The 22,454-nt window shown below is 56.2% G+C and overlaps 2 protein-coding genes and 1 long non-coding RNA gene across 5 annotated transcripts in view; 1 reads left to right on the top strand and 2 right to left on the bottom strand.

The window, feature by feature from the left end:
- Nucleotides 1-11,426, bottom strand: part of cacna1fa (calcium channel, voltage-dependent, L type, alpha 1F subunit a) — a 49,207-nt gene extending 37,781 nt beyond the window's left edge. For 2 of the 3 annotated variants that reach the window (XM_069183636.1, XM_069183644.1), the window contains exons 1-6: nucleotides 11,142-11,426; nucleotides 10,266-10,371; nucleotides 5,322-5,461; nucleotides 3,406-3,548; nucleotides 2,534-2,686; nucleotides 1,303-1,499 (exon numbers count right to left, since the gene is read on the bottom strand). In XM_069183636.1, coding sequence (XP_069039737.1) covers nucleotides 1,303-1,499; nucleotides 2,534-2,686; nucleotides 3,406-3,548; nucleotides 5,322-5,386 — 558 coding nt within the window. In that variant the 5' untranslated portion in view covers nucleotides 5,387-5,461; nucleotides 10,266-10,371; nucleotides 11,142-11,426. Of the gene's footprint in view, nucleotides 1-1,302; nucleotides 1,500-2,533; nucleotides 2,687-3,405; nucleotides 3,549-5,321; nucleotides 5,462-10,265; nucleotides 10,372-11,141 lie in introns of those variants that run through there. The other variant, XM_069183632.1, reaches the window with a different exon arrangement.
- Nucleotides 11,427-15,232: 3,806 nt separating this feature from the next.
- praf2 (PRA1 domain family, member 2) lies at nucleotides 15,233-20,392 on the bottom strand. Its single transcript, XM_069183736.1, has 3 exons — nucleotides 20,214-20,392; nucleotides 19,283-19,500; nucleotides 15,233-18,427 (listed from the first exon to the last, which is right to left on the bottom strand). Exons 1-3 carry the CDS (start codon nucleotides 20,390-20,392, stop codon nucleotides 18,288-18,290), a joined length of 537 nt encoding a protein of 178 aa, XP_069039837.1. The 3' UTR covers nucleotides 15,233-18,287.
- On the top strand, nucleotides 19,945-21,111 carry LOC138225040 (uncharacterized). The gene is made up of 2 exons (XR_011183588.1): nucleotides 19,945-20,094; nucleotides 20,306-21,111. It is a non-coding gene; the product is annotated as an uncharacterized lncRNA (long non-coding RNA).
- Nucleotides 21,112-22,454: the final 1,343 nt, after the last annotated feature.

Below are 22,454 nucleotides of genomic sequence, written 5' to 3'. Positions count from 1 at the left end.
GAGGCGGCGAGGGGAGCGGGGGTGCGAGAGTGAGGCAGTCAGAGCGAGGCAGGGAGGCGGCGAGGGGAGCGGGGGTGCGAGAGTGAGGCAGTCAGAGCGAGGCAGGGAGGCGGCGAGGGGAGCGGGGGTGCGAGAGTGAGGCAGTCAGAGCGAGGCAGGGAGGCGGCGAGGGGAGCGGGGGTGTGAGAGTGAGGCAGTCAGAGCGAGGCAGGGAGGCGGCGAGGGGAGCGGGGGTGTGAGAGTGAGGCAGTCAGAGCGAGGCAGGGAGGCGGCGAGGGGAGCGGGGGTGTGAGAGTGAGGCAGTCAGAGCGAGGCAGGGAGGCGGCGAGGGGAGCGGGGGTGTGAGAGTGAGGCAGTCAGAGCGAGGCAGGGAGGCAGCGAGGGGAGCGGGGGTGTGAGAGTGAGGCAGTCAGAGGGAGGCAGGGAGGCAGCGAGGGGAGCGGGGGTGTGAGAGCGAGGCAGTCAGAGCGAGGCAGGGAGGCAGCGAGGGGAGCGGGCGTGTGAGAGTGAGGCAGTCAGAGCGAGGCAGGGAGGCAGCGAGGGGAGCGGGGGTGTGAGAGTGAGGCAGTCAGAGCGAGGCAGGGAGGCAGCGAGGGGAGCGGGCGTGTGAGAGTGAGGCAGTGAGAGTGAGGCAGTCAGATTTTACTTCCAAGTCATCTCGAAAATCACCTTGACTGATTAGCTTGCCCACTCCCCCCCCCGTCTGAAATTTCACTTGCCGAAAAGCTTAAAGGGCCACTTAAAGGGTCACAGAGGTGAGCCACGAACCCTGCCGATCCAGGGCTCTCCCGGCCCCGTGCCACAGCAGGGAGGAGGGACGAGGCCGGGCTTCAGGCTGGAGGTTTCCCTGGCAATGGAGCACCCTCTCTTGTTGCCAGGGAAACCACAAGCCACCCCAGTGCCTCCTCTGTGCTCCTCTCTCCTCGGGAGCATCCTTCCCCCGTTTAAAACCCCCACACGCCTCACGCCGCAGGTGCAAGGAGCCACGTTCCTGCCGCAGCTTTCTGGAACGCGGAACTGTCCCACATTCCGCACGCCGCCCTTGGAGGAGTCCACCCTGCGCCGCGGCGGGCTTATTTTAAAAACTGGGCCAGCAGCGCAGAGAGGCAGGGGAAGAGGGAGCCGAGGGAAGGTCACGGTGCCGCTGAACACCGGCAAGCGGAGGCGCTTCTTCACCGAGGGGCTGTGAGGGGGGGGGGACGAGCCAGCCCGCCAGCCCACTGCAGCCGAGACCCCGGCGAGGTCCTGGGATTCACAAACCCGAACGCGCCGTCTGCAGACCCGGCGCGGTCGGAGCCTCACCCAGTACAGCACGTCGGTCCAGCCCTCCATGGTGATGCACTGGAACACCGTCAGCATGGCGAAGAAGAAGTTGTCGAAGTTGGTGATGCCGCCGTTGGGCCCGTCCCACCTGCCGCGGCACTCGGTCCCGTTGAGCAGGCACTGCCGGCCGTGGCCCGCGAAGGCGCAGGGGGCGGGGTCGTCCTCCACGTTGATGTCTGGCCAGCGGGAGGGAGCGGGGCAGGGCGTGAGCACCGGGCGAGACCGCGTCACGCACACGCACGCACACTGCTGCGCAGACACTGATGTGCACAGACACCGACGTGCGCAGCAATGCGCAGACACACGCAGACACCGACAGGTGCAGCAATGCGCAGACACACGCAGACACCGATGTGCGCAGACACACGCAGACACCGACACGTGCAGCAGTGCGCAGACACCGATGCGCGCAGACACCGATGTGCGCAGCAATGCGCGCAGACACCGATGTGCGCAGCAATGCGCGCAGACACCGATGTGCGCAGCAATGCGCGCAGACACTGATGTGCGCAGCAATGCGCAGACACCGATGTGCGCAGCAATGCGCGCAGACACCGATGTGCGCAGCAATGCGCGCAGACACCGATGTGCGCAGCAATGCGCGCAGACACCGATGTGCGCAGCAATGCGCAGACACCGACGTGCGCAGACACCGATGTGCGCAGCAATGCGCAGACACCGACGTGCGCAGACACCGATGTGCAGACACATGCAGACATCAACGTGCGCAGACACCGACGTGCGCAGACACACACAGACACCGATGTGGGCAGACACACACAGACACCGACATGCACTGCCATGTGCACACACGCGCTGGCACGTGCACACACACACGCAAAGCCACCCAGATGAGCACAGAAAAACAGAACGGCCTTGCTCCAGAGGTGGGAACCCAATGTAATCTGAATACAGAAACTGAATATAAGGGGGCACACAGCCATGCGACACGGCCATCCACACACAGACTCAGGGGCACAAAGATTCTCCTCCGTCCTGCAGCCACTCCCCATATCCGTTTCTCTAAGGAGACCCAGCTGTCTAACCTGCAGGGGCAGGGCTCAAGCTCCAAACAACAGACACACTCAATCAGGAGGCCTGATTCTGCCTTCACATGTCCCTGACGTGCTGTACTATACTATACCGTGGTAATACTATAATCCACCACGGTAAACCCTGACAAGGGGGAGTGAGGAGGCTTAGTGCTGACCGGTGCCAACGTAGAAACAGGTTTTGTGCATCTTGCCGATAAAGAGCTCCAGGCCGATGATGGCGTAGATGATGATGACGAAGAGGACCAGCAGGGCAATGTGGAGGAGGGGCACCATGGCCTTCATAATGGAGTTCAGCACAATCTGTAGGCCTGGACACAGAGAGCAGGGTCAGACACACACAACAGGGCAGAGTCTGGCACACAGACCCACACTCGGGACAGACAGAGAGACAGGCATGCTCAGGACAGAGTCAGAGGGGCAGATTTAGAGAGACAGGCATGCTCAGGACAGAGTCAGAGAGAGAATCGGAGAGACAGGCATATTTGGGACAGAGCCAGAGAGACAGGCGCACTCAGGCCAGAGTCAGAGGGACAGAGTCAGAGGGACAGGGTCAGAGGGACGGGCACACTCAGGCCAGAGTCAGAGGGACAGGCGCACTCAGGCCAGAGTCAGAGGGACAGGGTCAGAGGGACAGGGTCAGAGGGACAGGGTCAGAGGGACGGGCACACTCAGGCCAGAGTCAGAGGGACAGGCGCACTCAGGCCAGAGTCAGAGGGACAGGGTCAGAGGGACAGGGTCAGAGGGACGGGCGCACTCAGGCCAGAGTCAGAGGGACAGAGTCAGAGGGACGGGCGCACTCAGGCCAGAGTCAGAGGGACAGAGTCAGAGGGACGGGCGCACTCAGGCCAGAGTCAGAGGGACAGGGTCAGAGGGACGGGCGCACTCAGGCCAGAGTCAGAGGGACAGGGTCAGAGGGACAGGCGCACTCAGGCCAGAGTCAGAGGGACAGGGTCAGAGGGACAGGGTCAGAGAGACGGGCGCACTCAGGACAGTCAGAGTCCGATAACGGGGGGGCCTGCGGACTCACTGGGCACTCCGGACACCAGCCGCAGGGGCCGCAGCACCCTGAAGGCTCGCAGGGCCTTGACGTCCAGGCCTCCTGGCTTGCCGCCCATGTGGTGGACCTCGCCGGGCTTGTGGGTCACCTGCTCCAGGACCACACTGAACAGCCTGCGGGGGGGACACAGACACGGGGGTCAGGGCCCGAGCCCCAGCTTCTCCCCCAAAACACCACTGGACCCCCCCCCAAACTCCCTCCCTCCCTCCCCACCAGGGGGACCAGGACCAGGGGACAAGAGCGCAGCAACTTTGGAGCAGGACAGCGACGTGGTCATCGTCCTGCCGATCTCCGTGGTCATCGCACACCTGTTGGGGGGGCATCGTTCCTGCAGAGCTCTCGGTTACACCCCCCCACCCTCAGTGGACCTAATAAAAGGATTAATGCGAGCTCTCTCAGTGTTTCCAGCTCTTAATCACGCTGCCTTTTATGTATTGTGTTTCGTAAGAGGCTTAAAATCTCCAACTTTCACACAGGAAAAGAAATCTGTGAGCTCAATTAAGCGATCCATTAAGTCAAGAGCCGCGCTGGGACACACACCAGCAGCCCCCCGGCCCCCATGCTGAACGACTGGAGGTTCTTCAGACGCACTTAAACAGGAAACCTCTAACAGACTCAACACTGTCTACCCCCAACCCTAAAGTGAACTACAAAACCCTGAACCAGACTGGGGCAGGCTCCGTGTGTGGACTGGGCTGCTGTAATGCACGTCAGGGGGGTGGTGTGGTGCTCATTTTAATATGGCAGGGCTCTGCAGGAAGCCCAGTCTCCAGGTGTGCAGCGCCACATCTGCCTCATCATCATCATCCTCCTCATCATCATCTGCTGCTGCCCGGCTGTAAATCTCACTACAGCCCCCCCACGGGTATCCCCGCCAGGAACAGGGGAACACTGCCCCCCTCTCCCAGCACCTGGGGAAGCGGGCCGGGCCGCTCTGTGCAGAGGACAAGGGAGAGCCGGGCTTCTCCTCCACTGGGCCCGGGAGTCTCGGGGCAGCAGGGAGGAGGAGACCGAGACCGAGCCAGGGGGTCCGGGTCAGGCCGCCAGAGGGCCAGCAGCACCAGAGCCAGATTTATGCCAGGGGAATAAAAATTAACAATAATATCCTCACACTATTAACTCCCCTTCACCCCTACCAGTGTGCAGCCCCACCTGGATGATGCACCAGTCCTCTCCCCACACACCAGCTCTCAGTGGGGAGGAGAGCAGAGTGATGAAGCCAGTTCAGAGAGGGGAGTTATCAGGAGGCCATGATTGGTAAAGGCCAGGGGGGAAATTTGGCCAGGACACTGGGGTAACACCCCTACTCTTTTTGAGAAACGCCCTGGATTTTTAGGACGGCGCCTTTTTACAGTCTAGTGTCCCCGTCCCTATACTGGGGCATTGGGACCCACACACACCGCAGGGTGAGCACCCCCTACTGGCCCCACTAACACCTCTTCCAGCAGCAGCCTGAGCTTTCCCAGGAGGTCTCCCATCCAGGTACTGGCCAGGCTCACTCCTGCTTTGTTTTAATGGGCTGCCAGCTGGGAGCTGCAGGGCGATACAGCTGCTGGTCACAGAAGGGAGGAGGGAGTGGAGACGGAGCAGAGCCTGTGCCGCAGATCCTCAGGATACTTCAGCACAGAGACAGGAGGAGCCAGTGAGCAGAGCCACCGTAGTCCAAGAGGGAGGAAACCACGCAGAACTCCCAGAATAACTAAAAAAATTCTGGAATATCCCAGCTTTCCCCTCCTGAACCTTTCAAATCCCTCTTTTTATTTTACACCTGGAGCCCATACTGTATCCAGACTCAGTCCAGCTCTCCTGACAAGACCCCCCAGGAGAAGCAGCGGATCGCTCCGGAGACACGGCAGCGGGATTGCAGGAGGCGCGGAGAGATCTACCCCACGATGACGATGACGAAGTCCAGCAGGTTCCAGCCGTTGCGGATGTAGGAGCTCGGGTGCATCACCAGCCCGTAGGCCAGGATCTTGAGGAAGGTCTCGATGGTGAAGATGATGAGGAACACGTACTCCACTTGCTCCTGCGGGCAGAGGGAGGGGTGGCCGGGTGGGTCCGGCCCAGGACAGACACTCATTAGGAAGAAAACTCCGGACATGGGTACGGGCCACTAGAGCCGGGTTGGTCTCTCACAGTGGGGACCCCTGGCACCCCAAGTTTGCCCAGAGAAGCAGCACAGCCCTGGGGGGGGTGGGGTCAGTGCTGTGACTGCTCTGCGGCCCCCACCAACAACACCCCCTCCCCTCCATTAGCAGGACACCGCAGAGTTCAAACCGGCAAAGGGAATTCGCCAGCCTTTCACAGGATTACGCGTCTGGAATCATCCCTTTCTCTCCGCTGTCTGTCCCTCCAGATCGGCACAGACGCCCCAGCTGCCTCCCCTCCCCCCTGCCCCCCCCGACACACACAGACACTCTCTCCGCGTTAGAGCGTGTGTGTGTGTGTGTGAGAGAGAGAGGAGGAGATAAGCCGCTTATCAAGGACAGAGCTTTTACAGCAGAAGAATGATCCAACAGCTACAACCTATGCACTCCAACCCCCCACTGCTCCTGTACCCCTCTCTCCGCCTGTCCCTTCCCTGCCCCCCCTACCTGCACGGCCGTATTCATAAAGCACCAGCAGCAGAGACGCTCCTTCATTCTTGTTTCCGCAAGAACATCAACAGGACTTTAAGTATCCCCCCCTCCCCCAGCTCCCAGGCCTCCTCTCCACGTCTCGACCCAAAAAGCACACCAAGACGAGCACAGGAATACCTTCAAACTGCCCATAGGCGCGGGAGGACATGCTGGAAAGGTAGGGAGGTCCCTTCTCAGGCCATCAAGGCCCATGGGGAAAGGGGGGAAAGGGACACCATTTTTCTTGACCATCCAACACCGGAGGTGGAGGTGATGTGGTCTATCACCCCCAGAAGGATTAACCCCCGGTACTCACTTAGAGCTCAGGCTGAGTGGACCTGAGAGCCGTCCAGAGGGAATAAGAGGAAGCCCCATCGCTGTCCCCTACCTAGGATTGAACCCTGGACCTTCCGGTCAGGAGCTAGGCGCCCTTGCCCTCTGAGCCACCACGCTTTGTTAATCAAGCGCTAACTGGCCCCCAACCCAGCAGAAGCCACTGCTGGTGCTTCAACACCGGGCACTGGGGAGCCTCTCAGACCAGGACTGGTCAATCCCTGGGCCCTGGACTGGACCTTAATTGTTTGATGAGCCCAGGTGCTGCACGCGACCCTGGTCATTGAAGACGAGCTGCAGCACAGGAGCCCTGCCTTCGACACAGGCTCAAGGGGAGCCCGTCCGTCGCTGACCCCAGCGCGCGAGCCAGCACACACGCCACAGCCACGCCGGGGCTGAGCCGAGAGAGGCCCTCCCTGCGTGATCAGTGCAGCCATGGGCCCTATCCCGTACCAAGCCCCTGCCCTCCTTGGGCAGCTGCCCACTGGCACAGACGGGATTCCTCCGGGAGAATCCCGATGCAGATCGGTCCAGGGCTCCCGCTGGCGCGATGGGAGACGGAACAGGGGCGGGGGCATCAGTGGGCATGGACCCCCCAGGGAGTGCATGTGGGGTCACCCCTATGGACCCTACAGCTACAGCTCCCCGATTTGGCTGTGGTGGTGTAAGTCGGAGGAGACACTTGGGAGATACGAGGGGCACAGGGGAGAGCATCTAGAATCAGGACTGGAGACGTTAAGTTAGAAGATTCAAGGTGCCGGGGAGGGGCATGAGAATGTTTACATTTTTTTTTACATAGCACCATTAAAAGTGGCTTCTCAAGGCGCTTTACAGCACCTTAAAAAGAATACAAAAAAAGCACATAATGAAGGGAGAGAGCAGAAGGACACAGTTACAATCAGGGTTTAGAATACAGCAGGAGAGCAGAGGGGCAGACTCAGGACCCGCTGACCTGAAGGAGCAGGTCTGGAGAAAGGCAACTCGGCTGACGGCCTGCGAAGCTGAAAACCACGAAGGCCGTCCACCAGCGTCCACCCTCCACACTCCGTAACCACAGCAGCAGACACGGCTGCCGAAAGAACCCTCTCCGCTCTCCCCCGGGGGTGTGGACACGATCGGCTGGGACCCTCAGGCCACAGCTGTTCGCTGGTCATTCAGGTGAGTTCGGAATGAGCAAAATGACCAAATTAAGGAATCATGGGGTCAAATAAAGAGGCCTGTGTAGTGTACTGATAATTCCTTGCGTTTCTAGCACACTTTTCTCCCAGTGCTATTCACCGATGGAACCCGAAACGGATTGAAAGCGCTGTGCGTGGGAACCCAGCCCTTTCCGCCGTGCACAGGCCCGAGCGGAGTTCACTCGGCCAAGCGGGGGATTAGTGCTAATCAGGGGATGTGGAATAAGCCCCTTACAGCACAGCTGAGCCCGGCAGGCCTGCTGCTGTTACCCGGTGTCTGGACTGAGCCGGGCTGGACCGCTCCCTCCATCCTATTCTCTCCGGGACAGCAACTTGGAAGAGCATCGGGGGGGAAACACAGACGTGCATCTTCTCCCTCTCTCTGCCACCTGCTCCCTCCCTCCTCCATCTTTTCCAAAGACGGGTTACAGGGTCCAGAGACGAACAAGTGGACAAGATTGCAAACTGGGATGCAGGAAGACCTGGGGGACCAGAGGGGGGGTCCTCAAAGCACTTGTTTGCCAACACCTCTTCGGATACGAAGAGACTCTTCCCGCTGGCTTCCGTAAGTTCCCAACCCGGAGCAGGGAGCCGCTGTGCGCTTCCTGCCAGGTCGGCCTACTGGGCTCCCCGCACAGGGCAGCCCGCTGTGGGTTCCTTTACCCTGACCTCTGAACTCTGACCTTCGACCTCCAGCACTGGCAGCGCTTGGCAGTCCAAGTCCATATTTTAATAGAGTAAAGGAATATCATTCCTTACACTTATATAGCACTTTTGCTGGACACTCTCCTCAAAGCTCTGTACAAGTCATGGGGGTCCCCTCCACCCCCACCAGTGTGCAGCCCCACCTGGATGATGCACCAGTCCTCTCCCCACACAGCAGCTCTCAGTGGGGAGGAGAGCAGAGTGATGAAGCCAGTTCAGAGAGGGGGGTTATTAGGAGGCCATGATTGGTAAAGGACAGGAGGAAATTTGGCCTGGACGCCAGGATAACACCCGAATTCCTAATGCAAGAAATCATATATGGCTAATAGCGATCTCTTACTCTTTTCGAGAGACACCCTGGAAATTTTAATGACCACGGAGAGTCAGGACCTTGGTTTTAGTTCTCAGGCAAACAAACTGTCACTATACTGGGGCATTAGGACCCACATGGACCCCAGGGTGAGCGTCCCCTGCTGGCCCCACTAACACCTCTCCCAGCAGCAGCCTTAGTTTTTCCCCAGGAGGTCTCCCATCCAGGTACTGGCCAGGCTCACATCCACAAGCTATTCACATGAACTTCTGTCCCCCATGAGTTTGACATGAAAGCCACATTCTGAAAAGAGCTACCAAATATTTGACAATATAAGAAATGTAAATACAGTTACAAATCAAGAGGAGGCCATGAATCCGAGGATCTCATCCTGCTCTTTCTTGAAGGAAGTAGGGGTAACGGCTTCAACAAAGCGACTGTGCGAATTGTTGCAGACTCCAACCACTCTTCGTGTAAAAGAGGTTTCTCCTATTCTCACTGTTTAAATGCAATTCCCTGCAAGATGTTAAAAATAACTGCTTTTTCTTCTGCGCTATTCACCAAGTAGTTTGCACAAGGCTGAGAATTGGAAAAATGAAGTGGACAAAACCAGTCCTGCACTGAGTGTCCGCCCTCTGCACACTGCCTTGACCGAAGATGAACTGGGCACTGACCACAGGGCTAGAAAACAGGCCCTTTGGCTGTGCAGTGCAATTCACATCAGACTCTTGAATGCAGCGAATACGAAAACCTTACCAGGTTCATGTTTCTCATTAACCGGGCTCTGTTTCACATTCTGGGTGCAGGCATAAGACCCTGGGCCTAGCAGAGAGGCCTGAAAATAAAACTTTCTGCGTTTCAACTGCTAATCTTCAAAGGTTCATTGAAGCAAAGATGGTCAATATTGTAACTGGAATTACAATACGCTGCATTTTTTGTAAATAATAATTACTTACACTTGTACAGCGCTTTTCTGGACATTCCACTCAAAGCGCTTTACAGGTAATGGGGATCCCCTCCACCACCACCAATGTGCAGCCCCACCTGGATGATGCGACGGCAGCCATAGTGCACCAGAACGCTCACCACACACCAGCTCTCAGTGGGGAGGAGAGCAGAGTAATGAAGCCAGTTCAGAGAGGGGGATTATTAGGAGGCCATGATTGGTGAGGGCCAATGGGAAATTTGGCCAGGACGCCGGGGTTACACCCCTACTCTTTTCGAGAAACGCCCTGGGATTTTTAATGACCACAGAGTCAGGACCTCGGTTTGACGTCTCCCCGTCACTATACTGGGGCATTAGGACCCACATGGACCACAGGGTGAGCGCCCCCTGCTGGCCCCACTAACACCTCTTCCAGGTTAGAGGTGTTAGAAAAGCGCTATATAAAAATACCTTTGCCAGGGTGAAACCATTGGCTGGCAATCAAGGACAATAATAATAATAATAATAATAATAATAATAATAATACACTGGCCCTTCAGATCAGAAGCCTGTTCAGTCAGGTGTTATCAGATTTGGGCTTTTTGCTTTTCCTTCCCACAGTGCAACTGGGAGACATGACCAAGCGGGGGCCAAGGGGCTTGGGTGCGTGCACAGCGCCCCCTGCTGGAGGGAGGCTCCAGGGCAGGAGAGGAAGCGCGAGGCACAGGGGTGGGGGTGGGGGCGTGGGTGGACACACTCACCAGGTCGTGGTTGGTGGAGTTGGAGTCGTCCTCCGGGAAGGGGATGGAGACCCCCAGGGCCACGCAGTTGGCGAAGATGGCCAGCAGGATGAACACGTCGAAGGGCCTGCGGGCGGCGGGGTGAAGGAAAAGCAGCGGGATGGCGTTCCCCCCCCCCCCGCCACCACACACACACACACACACACACACACACACACACTTCCCCTAACCCACAGAAATACTTCCCCCGTGTTTCCAGAAGAGGGCGTCACAGCTCACGGCCAGTCTCCTCTACTGCGCGTCTGACGACGCCACACGCTCAAAACTCCAAGCCTGCCAGAAACGACACCAAACCCCAGAGCTACAGGGAGCCCCAACATTGTACACCACCCCACAGGGAACTGTGTGTGTCTCCCTGTGCAGAGGATCCAGAACCAGGTGCTGAAACCCTCAGGCGCAGGGCCACCTGTCCTACAGCACAGGGGTTCCCAGCCCTGGTCCCTGGGGGACCCCTGTCACAGCTGGGTTGTACCCCACCTGAGTTCCTCCTCACAGGCCGAGTGATTTCAGTTTTAAACTGGCGTGCAGCTCCTGAAAAGCCCACTGGGAGTTGCGATGGGTATGAACCCTGTCTGAGTCTCACTCAGGTGTGTTGCCCAGAAATCTCACCTGCAGGGCCTGACCGACGCCCCGCTGGGGGGCCGCCGGGTTAGAAACGGGGGGCACAGAGGCGGGGTACAGGCCTGTGTGCTGACAGCGCAGACAAGGGGCTCCAGTCCCAGAGTCCAGAGAGAGACAGTAGTGAGCCCTGGGGAGGGAAATCTCAACGCCAGCCGAGACAGGGGGTCCCCTTCAATCCGCTGGGGGGGTCCCCCAGTCCGGCGACCAGAAGGATACTTCCACTCGACGATGGAGACGGCGGCGCGGCGGATGGGGTTGTTGAGGCGCAGGCAGAAGAGGGCGCGAGGGGCGCGATTGGCGGCGGTGCTGCCCTGGGCCTTGTTCTTGCCGTACTGCGGCTTCTTGCGGTGCGCGCCCGCGGAGCTGGCGGTGGAGTTCAGCGTGTCCGTGCCGCTCCTCGGCCCCCCGCCGCCCGGCCCCTCCAGCCCCTCCGGCCCGTCCGGGTCCTGCCAGGGCGGCCCGTCCTCGCCGCCCGCCGGGAACTGCTCCGGCCCATCACCTGCGGCGGGGGGGAGGGGGGGAGACAACGAGCCCAGGTGACCCCCCAGCCCGGGCCGAGGGGGGTCAAGGACACGGGGTGAAGAAAAACCCCCGTCCGCTCAGGAATCTCTGGGACGGGGCGCTGTGTGGCCGGCCTACGGCAGCGGTCCGGACTCCGGACAGCGCCGGCCCAGGAGGCTCCAACCGGGTTTTCCAGGAAGAGGGGGTAGAGGGAGGGTGGGGTTTGGGGTTTGGGGTGCGCTCCATCGCTGCAGCCTGGCTAGAAGCACACGGGGGTGTGGGGTGTGTAGTCGTGTGTCTGGGGCATGTTTGTGGGGTGCAGTGTATAGGCATGTCTCTGGGGCTTGTTTTTGGGGGTGTGGGCGTGTTTGTACTGTACCCCAGCCCCTGCCCCCACGTGCACATGCAGCCCGGGTAGGCAGCTTGGGAGAGGCTGAGTTCAGAGGTCAGAGGTCAGAGCACAGAGTCCGTACTTACAGCCACTTTACATTTAACTTTGCAAAAAAATATTCCTTACAAAAATACCTTACAAAACAAAGGCAGTCTGCTGCGTTTAAAGTGCACATGAACACCAAGACAGTAAGAGTTAAATGAGCACAATGGGATGTCGCTCAGATGCCGTTATCCTCAGTCCTCTAGTATCCCAGCGCTTGCGAGTGAATGATCCCGGTAACCGGTGAAGTCTTTCGCGCGATGACGATGCGAGTCAAGCGCCCCACGGAGGAGCGACACGTGTGAAAAGCCGCGCGGGTCGTGATTTGGCCGCGAGATGCGCGTCGACCGCGCGTGGAGTGGGGGTGCGACAGGCTGGATGACACTACTTTCCACGGTGGAAAATACTCGTTTAAACCTCCGGGTCGATTTGCACGGTAACGTTCTCGCATCTGGGCTCGACAGAACTTCTTCTCTACGGGCCAGAATCTCTTCTTGGGGTCTTGGCGTGACCGGTAAGAGTCAGCGAGAAAACTGTACTAAACCCCCTTAGCGGCTCGGAGCTGCAGACCACTGGCTATATGATCAGTCTCCGACCACCCCCCGCCACTCTACACCCGGAGACACGGGAGCTCCTTCATTACAGAGGCTCGCTGCCCAGGCAGGACAGCGCCTCGCTGAAAAGTCACCCTGCGACTGGAACATAGAGGCGATTGGGCACTAAAAGCGGGGCTCCAGCTATCAGCCCCTGCCACGCCGCTGTTTGGGGTGAATGGCGCCCCCCCGTCACCTGCGACCCCTGCCCAGACGCAAGAGCGCACGAGGCTGAGGTGAAAGTGCGCGGCTCCATCCCAGACCCCCCGGAACCTGCCCCCCCCCATGACATGCTTATAAGACATAAAAGCACAGTTCAAAGAAGTCGGATGTACGAACTGTAGTTCCACGCCACAGTAAAGCACATTTTCACAGTTCATTTCTTCGATTTAATTAGAAACGTTATCGGCACTCGCGTACCTCGAGTATTAGTGATGAATTGAACTAAAACCTTGAAACTTGAAAGACCAGCGCCGCGACGAGCTCGCTTCCGGTCAAATTAAAATACTTTGCACATTTCGGCGCAAGCCGGCTGCCTTATCTCGTTAACTCCTTAATTAAATCAGCTAATTAGGGGGGAGGGAAATTACGCAGGGACTCGTGAAACAACATCTGTCCGAAGCCGCTGGAATAAAGGGGAATAAAAGACAAATAATTGAAAGCAGGTCACTGCCGGACTGCGCTCCCGCGGAGCCGGGTCCGACGGCAGGTGAGACGGCCAGCGCTCTCTCGCGTGCAGGGCAGGTGACCCCGGGGAGGGCGCCAGTCCCCCCCGGCCGGCACCCCCGTCGGCACCAGCCCCGGCGCAAGCGGGTCGCTTACCTCCGCCGTTCTCCTGGTGCATGTCGCAGTTCGGTCCGACGGCTCTCCCTCACGAAGACATTTTTTTTTTTTTTGCTCGTGTCGCCCCGGGTATTTTTAAAACTCGAGTCCTGTCACCCGAGGCTCCGAGCAGAGTTAGACCATCCTTCCCGGACGCTCATCGTCGTTTCAGTCCAGAACGTTAAACCTGTTCCTGATGGCGCTTTCAGAGCGGCCGTGAGCGTTGGCGATCTCTCGTTGAACTTAAGGGGTAGTTATTACTTGCTTCATTAACATAATTGCTTTCAATTAAATCTTAATGATAATAATCGAGAGTTCCTTGTTAGCAGAGCATCACGCAGATATGTGTTTTCCCCCCTTTTAAATGAAACAACCTTTCCTTCCCTCTTTCTCTGTAACGCCGTCAGTGCGCCTCGGCCGCTAAACACTCAACTCGGGATTAGAGACAAATTGATTCGCTTAAAGGGGATGTCAACCCGGGACTTTATTAAAGGGGCAGAGAGGCATTAAAGGAGATATTCCTTCGACGGAATTTTCTGGAGAGGCTCAGTGCAGCCCTGCACACCTGACCTACCCGATGATTAACGGGAATTATGCTACAAGAACGCCCCCCTGAATATTATTGCGATAATCTCTCAAAAGCAACTCTTAACCTTTGACTTTGACGTGCGATGCACCCATCGGCAGTCACTTCTGGCTGGAGATATCCCTCCGTCTGTTTTTCCAACCTCTGTATCCAGCACGGGGTCGCGAGGCAGCCGGGGCCTTTCCCAGCAAGCCACAGGCGCGAGGCAGGACACACCCTGGCACCGACTCGGACACAGTTTGTAGCAGAAGCGTCAAAGGTGTCGTTTCTGTCGCTCATTCCAGCGGTCATACACAGATACGTTAAGCAGTCTTCAGTTTTCTAGTTCGGTAGGGTCGGTGTGTTTGCAGGGGTGTCCAGTCTGGTCCCCCAGGGTCAGTGTGTGTCTGCAGGGGGTCCAGTCTGGTCCTGCAGGGTCAGTGTGTGTCTGCAGGAGGTCCAGTCTAGTTCTGTAGGGTCAGTGTGTGTCTGCAGGGGGTTCAGTCTAGTTCTGTAGGGTCAGTGTGTGTCTGCAGGGGGTCCAGTCTGGTCCCGCAGGGTCAGTGTGTCTGCAGGGGGTCCAGTCTGGTCCAGGAAATCGGTCAGTGTGTGTCTGCAGGGGGTCCAGTCTGGTCCCGCAGGGTCAGTGCGTGTCTGCAGGGGGTCCAGTCTGGTCCAGGAGAATCAGTGTGTCTCCAGGTTAAGCATCTTTTAGAAGAGCTGAGAGAAACTATTTAACTGGTCCGATTAATGGTGACACACAAGCCCAGTGCAGAATATGATTTCTATGACTGTGTTGTGGTGCTCTAGCAGTGCTGTCTAGAGGCTGGCTGGTGTCAGTGTGGCTCAGGCCAGTGAGCCTCAGGACCAGCTGGCTCAGAGGGCTCTTCTCTGGGCTAAGCAGGGTCTTATGTTGATAGGAGTTTTGCTCGTTGCTTTTTACATGTAGCCAATTCTATATTACTGTTTTCTGTATGTTTCAGACATATGTTGAACAGCAGTGAATATTGGTCTAATTCAGCCCTGCATACATTGTTTTTCACTGCTGTATAGGGCAAAGGGTTGGATTACACTTGCAAATATTCACTTTCTTATGGATATTTGCAAATATCTTGCAAATATTCAGTTTCCTGTGGGAGGCTTGATGCTGAATAGCCTCTTTCGTATTGCGTAGTGCCCTCTTCCTCAGTGCCTTCACTGCCAGGTCAAAACACCCTGAGGAGCTGATAAGTCAGATGTTTCTCTCCCATCTAGTGGTAGACGTGTGTAACTACACCTAAAACTCCACGTACTGCCCTATGATGAACATGTGAATATTAGTAGTGATGGACAGAAAGACAGACAGCTGGATAGTAAGACTACCAGACAGGTAACTGATGACAGACACTTCTGATTTTCAGGACGGCAGTTTTATTGATGTCTGAAACGCATGCTTTTAATTCAGCAATTTCACTCTCTGCCCACCCTCTCCGGGAGGGGGTGGCCCGGTGTGACTGCCTGATCAGGCCCCGGTTCTGGTGCCCTCACTGTGCCGATGGCTCCGCTACCACTGGACGAAGACGGGCTCCAGGTTAATCTGGGCTAGTGTGCCCCGGACCCAGTCCTGCTGGGGTTTGCTCGAACACCAGACTCCGAACACGAGCGAGAGGAAACGGGAGGGGCTGGCTTGACCGTCGGCTTTCGCCTTTGATACGCCGACCACCTTCCAGCGGCGCCCTCCTCTGGTCGTCCGCGGCATTGCAGCGGCGCTCTCCGCTCCCTACAGTGCGACGCCAGCTGTTCTTCCACTTCCTGTACCAGCATGTCCACCAGGTGGCGGCAGAGTGCTCCCAACACTACTTCGTCCAGCAGCGCAGGAAGGATTTGACAAGACCACACCAAACGTTTGCCAACGAGAGGAGCCATTCAGCCCATTTGGTTGTGAATACGGCACTGACCCCAGGACCTCGTCCACGCGTTTCTTGACAGAAAGCAGGGTATCGGCTTCAATGACACGGCTGGGCGGACTGTTCCCTACTCCTACCACCCTTGGGGTTAAGAGTTGCCTCCTGTCCCGGCCTGAAATGCACTTCCACACAGCCTGCACCCGAGTCCTCTGGTTCGTTCTGCAGTGACGCGCGGTGCGGTTTTGAAATGAGCTGATCGCGAGGCTCCAGCAGTGAGTGGGGCCCGCGGGCAGATCCCCCTTCAGCCCTCCACCGTGGGCCTGGGGCAGACTCGCGGTGCTGCTGCTGCGCCCCGAGCTCGGGGCGCCCTGTCAGAGGGAAGAGGTCGGACAGATCGGCTGCCTGCTGCGGAATCACAGGAGGAAGAGTCGTTCCAACTCGGCTGCGCACGATGTGACGTCCGCATCAACGCTTCAGCGTGTGGACCGCGGCGGACTGGCGCGGTAAGGTCTGTCGAGAGGGTCTCTGTGAACCGTGTACAGACCTTTCCCGCTGAAGCTGCGGTATTTTATAAGGTGGATGTGCAGCACTGGATTGGGAGAATGCTGGACACAAGGGCTCCTGTGCGTTCCTGTAGAACGGTATAGAATTACACACTACGAAAGGAACAAGTTGTGTTAAGAGGCAGATAGGGGGGAGGAAGATGAGCGTGATCTTGGAATGCTGCCAGCCGGATCAGCACGGGGAAGTGCGATGGAAAAGGACTGTTCCAGTTTAATCACGCTGAGGAAAACGCACATCTCTGTGCCTGCGCTCGAAACGAAAACTTCTTTTAACTTCGGCGACGGACTTCGGACGGGAAAACGGGAACGTTTCTCCAACGTTTCTCCAACGTGCCCGTGGATATGAGCGCAGTGTCCGTCGAGCTCTCGGCGTGTGCCTCTCGGATCCGACGACAGGGCCGCTAAACGCAAAGGCCGCAGCGCCTCGTCGATCCCCAGGCGTCCCGGGCTCCTCCGCTCGGAACGTCGGCACAGTGAGGTCCCAGCCCGGAACCGCGGCGCCCCGAGTTCTGATCCCCCTCCCGTTCCATCAGTACAGCGCCGCGCAGCAACAAGGAACAAAATAGTAACAAAGGTATAAAAATAAAACAAAACGGCAGAGTCCTCATAATTCAGGGAGAGGGCACCATATGCGGGCATCCCGGCCTGGAGCAGCAGGCGCTCGGGAGCGGAGCATGATGGGAGAGAGCCCCAGCTTCGCCCACAACACCAGAGGCGGGGGGGAAAGTCACGCTGGACACAGGACCGCAGACAGGGAGGCGTAGGCGCAGTTTGTGTCACCCACACGCGCGTGCAGCTGTTGTGTACGTCAAGGAGGACAGAGAGCAAACTCAGATGCTGTCCGGCACCGTTAACCCTGCGCTGTGTGGTCTCTCCCGACCCCCCCCACCTCCCCTGTCTGGTCTGGTTTAAAGCTCTCTGAGGATTTTGGAATGCACTTAAACCTAACCTTAGTTCCCGAAACAAGGAAATCGGTCAGTGAGAACCAGTTCCTCAAAGCTCCCCTCTCCGCAGGACACGGGTTTCACACGGTGGCTGTTTGAACAGGTCCAGTAACTCTCACAGGTAACAATTTATTTTCAATTACGGACCTTTGCAAAATAAAACTGGCTGCAGGCCCCAGGCCGGCAGAGTAATTGCTCTGTCCCACTCTTCTTAAAGGGGTATCTCCTTACTGGTGACAGCGGGGAGGTTTTCAAAGAGTGGCAGTCTGAACATGACTGATGCACGGCTCTGCAAAGTTTTGTAAAGCACTGCCCTGGCGCGAAAAAGCTTTGAGGGTCGTTCTTCAGGCCTTTTAATTGCAGCTAGCTGTTTAATTTACAAGCGTCCGGGCCTTAACCGGCCCCACATGCAGGAGCTGAAATAGGTATTAGCATTCTGGGGCGTCAAAGGATGAACTCAACAGGACAATTTGCCTGAACGAAGGCGTGTTCGATCATCCCAGGGGCGGCTAAAGCTGAGGTTAATAAACAATATTTATTGCAAAAAACAGCCTTGTTTTAGATGCCGTGACGGTTCTGCCACCTGCAGCTGTGTCTGTTAGGGTGTCGAAATGTCAGAAGTATCGTGTCCCACCCCCTCAGCCCCCCAGACATTTACCTCTAAACAAGAGGTACCAGCCCTCCGTGCTTGGAGCAGCACATAATAGTGGGGAAACAGCAAACACGCCTACGACAAACACAGGTGTGTGGAAACGGACTGGCCAGGTGACAGCTGGAATGCCATTCAGTCAGTTTGAAGTTTTCCCCATCCGCCTGTCGGGCGAAAATCTCCTCTCCTGCTCTGAGCCACAAACACTCCCTTCTGCTCCCCCCTTTCCTCCCCCTCCGTCCTGCCTTCATACCCCTCCATCCTGCCCTCTTCATCCTCCCCCCACTCTGTCCTGCCCCCTGTCCAGGAGCCTGCCTCCTGCTCCTGCCCTCTTCATCCTCCCCCCTGTTTTCATCCCCCTCCATCCTGCCCTCTTCATCCTCCCCCCCTCCGTCCTGCCCCCTGTCTAGGAGCCTGCCTCCTGCTCCTGCCCCAGTGCCTCCAGCAGCAGCCCCATGGGGGTCCTCTTGAGCCCGATGCTCTCGATCTTGTTCTCCAGCTTGTTCTTGAGGTTCCTCAGGCGCAGGGAGGCGTGGATCAGGACCACTGTGGGACAGAGCAAGGGGACACAGAGGGGTCTGGTTTCAGCCAGACAGACAGAGGGAGAGAGACACAGCGTACAGGCTCACGAAGTACAGGCTCAGTGACCACAACCTGGCCATAGACACTGGACACGGGCAGACCTGGCTGTCCAGAGAGGACAGGCTCAGTGACCACAGCCTGGCCATAGACACTGGACACGGGCAGACCTGGCTGTCCAGAAAGGACAGACTCAGTGACCACAGTCTGGCCATAGACACTGGACACAGGCAGACCTGGCTGTTCAGAGAGGACAGGCTCAGTGACCACAGTCTGGCCATAGAGACTGGACACAGGCAGACCTGGCTGTTCAGAGAGGACAGGCTGCACTGGGATTAGAGAAACATTCTTCCCCAAATGTACAAACCTAATCCCAGAATTCCCACACCTGCCAGAATCACAAAAGGTCCCAATCCTACTGGGAGAGGGAGGAAGGAGGAGGGAGCTCAGTTGAACTGGCAGCCTGGTATGTGATCGCCTGTCCCAGCCTGAGGAACAGTGAGCCTGTCTCCCAATCATGCTCCATGTGTTATATGTTGTATGTAACAGTCCAGTGGTGTGTCTGTATTGTTAATGTCTGTAGACATTGTGTTGATTGTATGTGCTTTGTCAAGACTGCAATTCATTGGTCATGCCAGTAAAGTTGTTTGAATTTGAGACAGAGACAGAGGGTGGAGAGACTGAGACAGCGAGACAGAGACAGAGGGGGAAGAGAGAGACGGGGGGAGAGAGACAGCGAGACAGAGACAGAGGGGGGAGAGAGAGACGGGGGGGAGAGACAGCGAGACAGAGACAGAGGGACGCAGCGAGAGAGATCCTCACCCAGGATGGGGAGGGTGATGCCGAGGAGGAACACCGCAACCCCACCCAGCACACTCAGCAGGAAGTAGCTGGCCCCCATGATGGCCATCACAGCCACCGAGGGGTGGTTCCTACGGAAACGCCGCACGGCGCTCTGGTTCTCAGCTGCCCACACGAAGCCCAGGAAAACCAGGGTCACTACAGCGCCCCCTAGCAGCAGCTGCAGGGGTTGGAAATAACTACAGGCAAAACAGAGGAGACAGACGAGTCGCGGACTGTCTGCAGAGCAGGAGCAGAGAGACGTACGATGACAATCACCCTCCCACACAGACCTGCACCGCTGACTCGCCACACGGTGTTAACAGTTACACACAGAAAGAACCGCCAACGTGGTCAGCAACACAATGCCAGGCACAGAACGGAGCACACCCCAACACTGCGTCGTCTGGTGCGGCTGAAAATCAGCCATTGTGCAGCGGGTCCATATTTATAGCACAGGATGTGGGTTAACGGGACAATCCCAATATTTCGCATTTTGCATTGTTTTTTTTTTTGGGTGGGGTGGGGTGGGGTGGACATTGTGATGCCGCCATCGCACGGGAAGAGGGGGAAGGTTTGTGCTGATGCACCGCCAGGCAGGGTCTGCCTCTTGGCCTTATTTATGCGTCGCACACGCCCACGCCCAGGGCTGTCCGGCCCACGGACAGAACGCACCAGAGGCGAGGCTTCTGCCATTAGAAACAGCGAGAGAACAGGGGAGATCAAGCGAGCTGCATTCCTACAGCATCGGAGCAAGCAAGCGTTTAACGTTACCTCTAACGGGGTTTCAGAAAGTATGTTTTCCCGTGCATGACGGCAGCGAACCAGTGTTTGTCTAGCGGTTAATATGAGCTGTCATGTAGATGCAATCTACCCCTGTACAAAATTCTGTATACGAATGCAGTTTCCTTACCCAACGATGAACAGAACCACCAACGCAGAGACGAAATAGTTGGACTGGTAGTATAGCAGGTTGTTGATGATGCGGTTGTTCCATCGCTGCAGGTCCCTAACATCCGGCACCGCGAACCGAGCCGAGCCCAAAATGAAATCATCCAGGCTCCGCAGAGGAGGAGGCTGAACGTCGGCCATCTTGGATCAGCGAGACTGTCGGGAGGAACTGACTACAGCTCCCAGAGCGCACCCCGAGGGAGGGGCAGAGTGGCGTCCTGCGGGACTACATTTCCCAGAGTCCACAACGGTTCCTGCTGCTTAACAAAAGATGAACTCAGCGGAGGATGCAGGTTGTCGGTGATGGTGGTACGTCTCCGTAGTGCAAAAGATGACGGAAAGAATTAAGAATTGTTGTCATCATAGCAGTAGTATTTTATAGTATGTTAAATGAACCACCGCACAAGCCTCACGATTATATACCTGAGAAAGACTGAGTTTTAGTGTAAATGGTGTTCCGAAAGGAGGAAATGTTTCTCTCATGAAACACCTACCTGAGAACGTGAAATAAAAGTGCAACTGAGAGGAGGCCTTTCAGTCCATCTGACCAGTCTGGTAATTGAGTCTCATCCAGCTGTTTCTTGAAAGAAGCCAAGGTATCGGCTTCAACACCATGGCCGGGCAAACGTGTTCCACACCCCCACCACCCTCTGTGTAAAGAAGCGCCTCCTGTTCTCGGTTTTAAATGCGATGCCCACGTAGAAGGAAGACTGAACCCTGGTGTTGTCCGGAGTTAACCCCTCTCCTGTTACCATCACTGTGTTAGCAGTTATTGCAGAGGATATCTCATGTAAAAATGATACTAAGATCCTGGAATGAAAGAATGTGGATATAACAAATAAATAAAATGTTTAATTACATATTATTTATATATTTATGTATCCATTCACGTATTCATTTTGAAATGTTTTATTATTTAAATAATATATATTATTTTATAATATATATGTTATAAAAAATACACTTTCTTTCTACATAAATTATTATTTTTTTACTGAAATATTTTCAATCTCCGTGGCGATTCTCCGGATCCAGTTGTAGACATTGGGTTCTGTGCAATTCAATTCAATTCCATTCAATTCAACTTTATTGTCATTAAACTTACACAGGTGCATAGTATAATGAAAAGTGTTTCTCATTAGTCACTCAGGTGCAGTATATAAATAGGACAGAAGATAAGACAATAGACAGTTACACAATAGCAATAACAGTAACATGTAATAACGTAACATAACATTGCCGCTTATGTCCGCAAGGGGGCGCCAGAGAATTAACAGAGAAGGATTTCAGCCTCGGATGGCGCTCGTCCTCCCTGCTCCTGCCTGGATTCGATCCTGGTCGCGCTCTGATTTATTTAATAATAATGATAATAATAATTGCTTAAACATATATGGCGCCTTTCTGGACACTCCACTCAAAGCACTTCACAGGTAATGGGGACTCCCCCTCCACACCCACCTGGATGATGTGACAGCAGCCAGAGTGCACAAGTACGCTCACCCCACACACCAGCTCTCAGTGGGGAGGAGAGTGATGAAGCCACTTCAGAGAGGGGGGTTATTAGGAGGTCATGATGGGTAAAGGCCAATGCAAAATCTGGACAGGACACCAGTGTAACACCTGTACTCTTTTTGATAACAATTTTTAATCACAGAGAGTCAGGACGTCAGTTTTAAATTTCATCCAAAGGACAGCACCTTTTTTACAGTATAGCATCCACATCACTATACTGGGGCATTAGGACCCACACAGACCGCAGGGTGAATCCCCCTACTGGCCCCACTAACACCTCTTCCAGCAGCAGTCTTAGTTTCTCCCAGGAGGTCTCCCCTCCAGGTACCGGCCAGGCTCACTCCTGCTGAGCTCCAGTGGACAGCCAGCTGGGAACTGCAGGGTGATATGGCTGCTGGCCATATGATAGGTGACCCAGCACCGCTGCTTAGACAGGCTCAACTTGTCCACCACAGGAGAAATCAGCTGGACACCAGTAACTAGGGTGGTCCTGTTCCTGCCAGGATTTTATCAGAGTCACTGGTGGTCCCAGAGCCACACAGTGACACTCTAGCCCATGGGGAATTCCGCTGAGCCGCAACACCAGGGCTCTGGCACGGTTTCACACTGTGTGGCTTTCAGAGGGGGTGACATCACTCCTGTGAGTGGCTCTGTGCACGAGCCCTGTTGCACTTCTCCCTGTAGCTGGAGT

Source organism: Lepisosteus oculatus, chromosome 2, assembly GCF_040954835.1.
Source record: "Lepisosteus oculatus isolate fLepOcu1 chromosome 2, fLepOcu1.hap2, whole genome shotgun sequence".
In the NCBI taxonomy this organism is placed as follows: Eukaryota; Metazoa; Chordata; class Actinopteri; order Semionotiformes; family Lepisosteidae; genus Lepisosteus; species Lepisosteus oculatus.
This window is presented reverse-complemented; position numbering and strand designations above follow the sequence as displayed.

Coding starts and splice junctions, on each gene's coding strand:
- praf2 (XM_069183736.1), bottom strand. CDS start 20,392: ATGGCCGACGTTCAGCCTCCTCCTCTGCGGAGCCTGGATGATTTCATT. Junction 19,501..20,213: donor GTGGTTCTGTTCATCGTTGG/GTAAGGAAACTG, acceptor TTTTGCCTGTAG/TTATTTCCAACCCCTGCAGC. Junction 18,428..19,282: donor CATCACCCTCCCCATCCTGG/GTGAGGATCTCT, acceptor TCTGTCCCACAG/TGGTCCTGATCCACGCCTCC.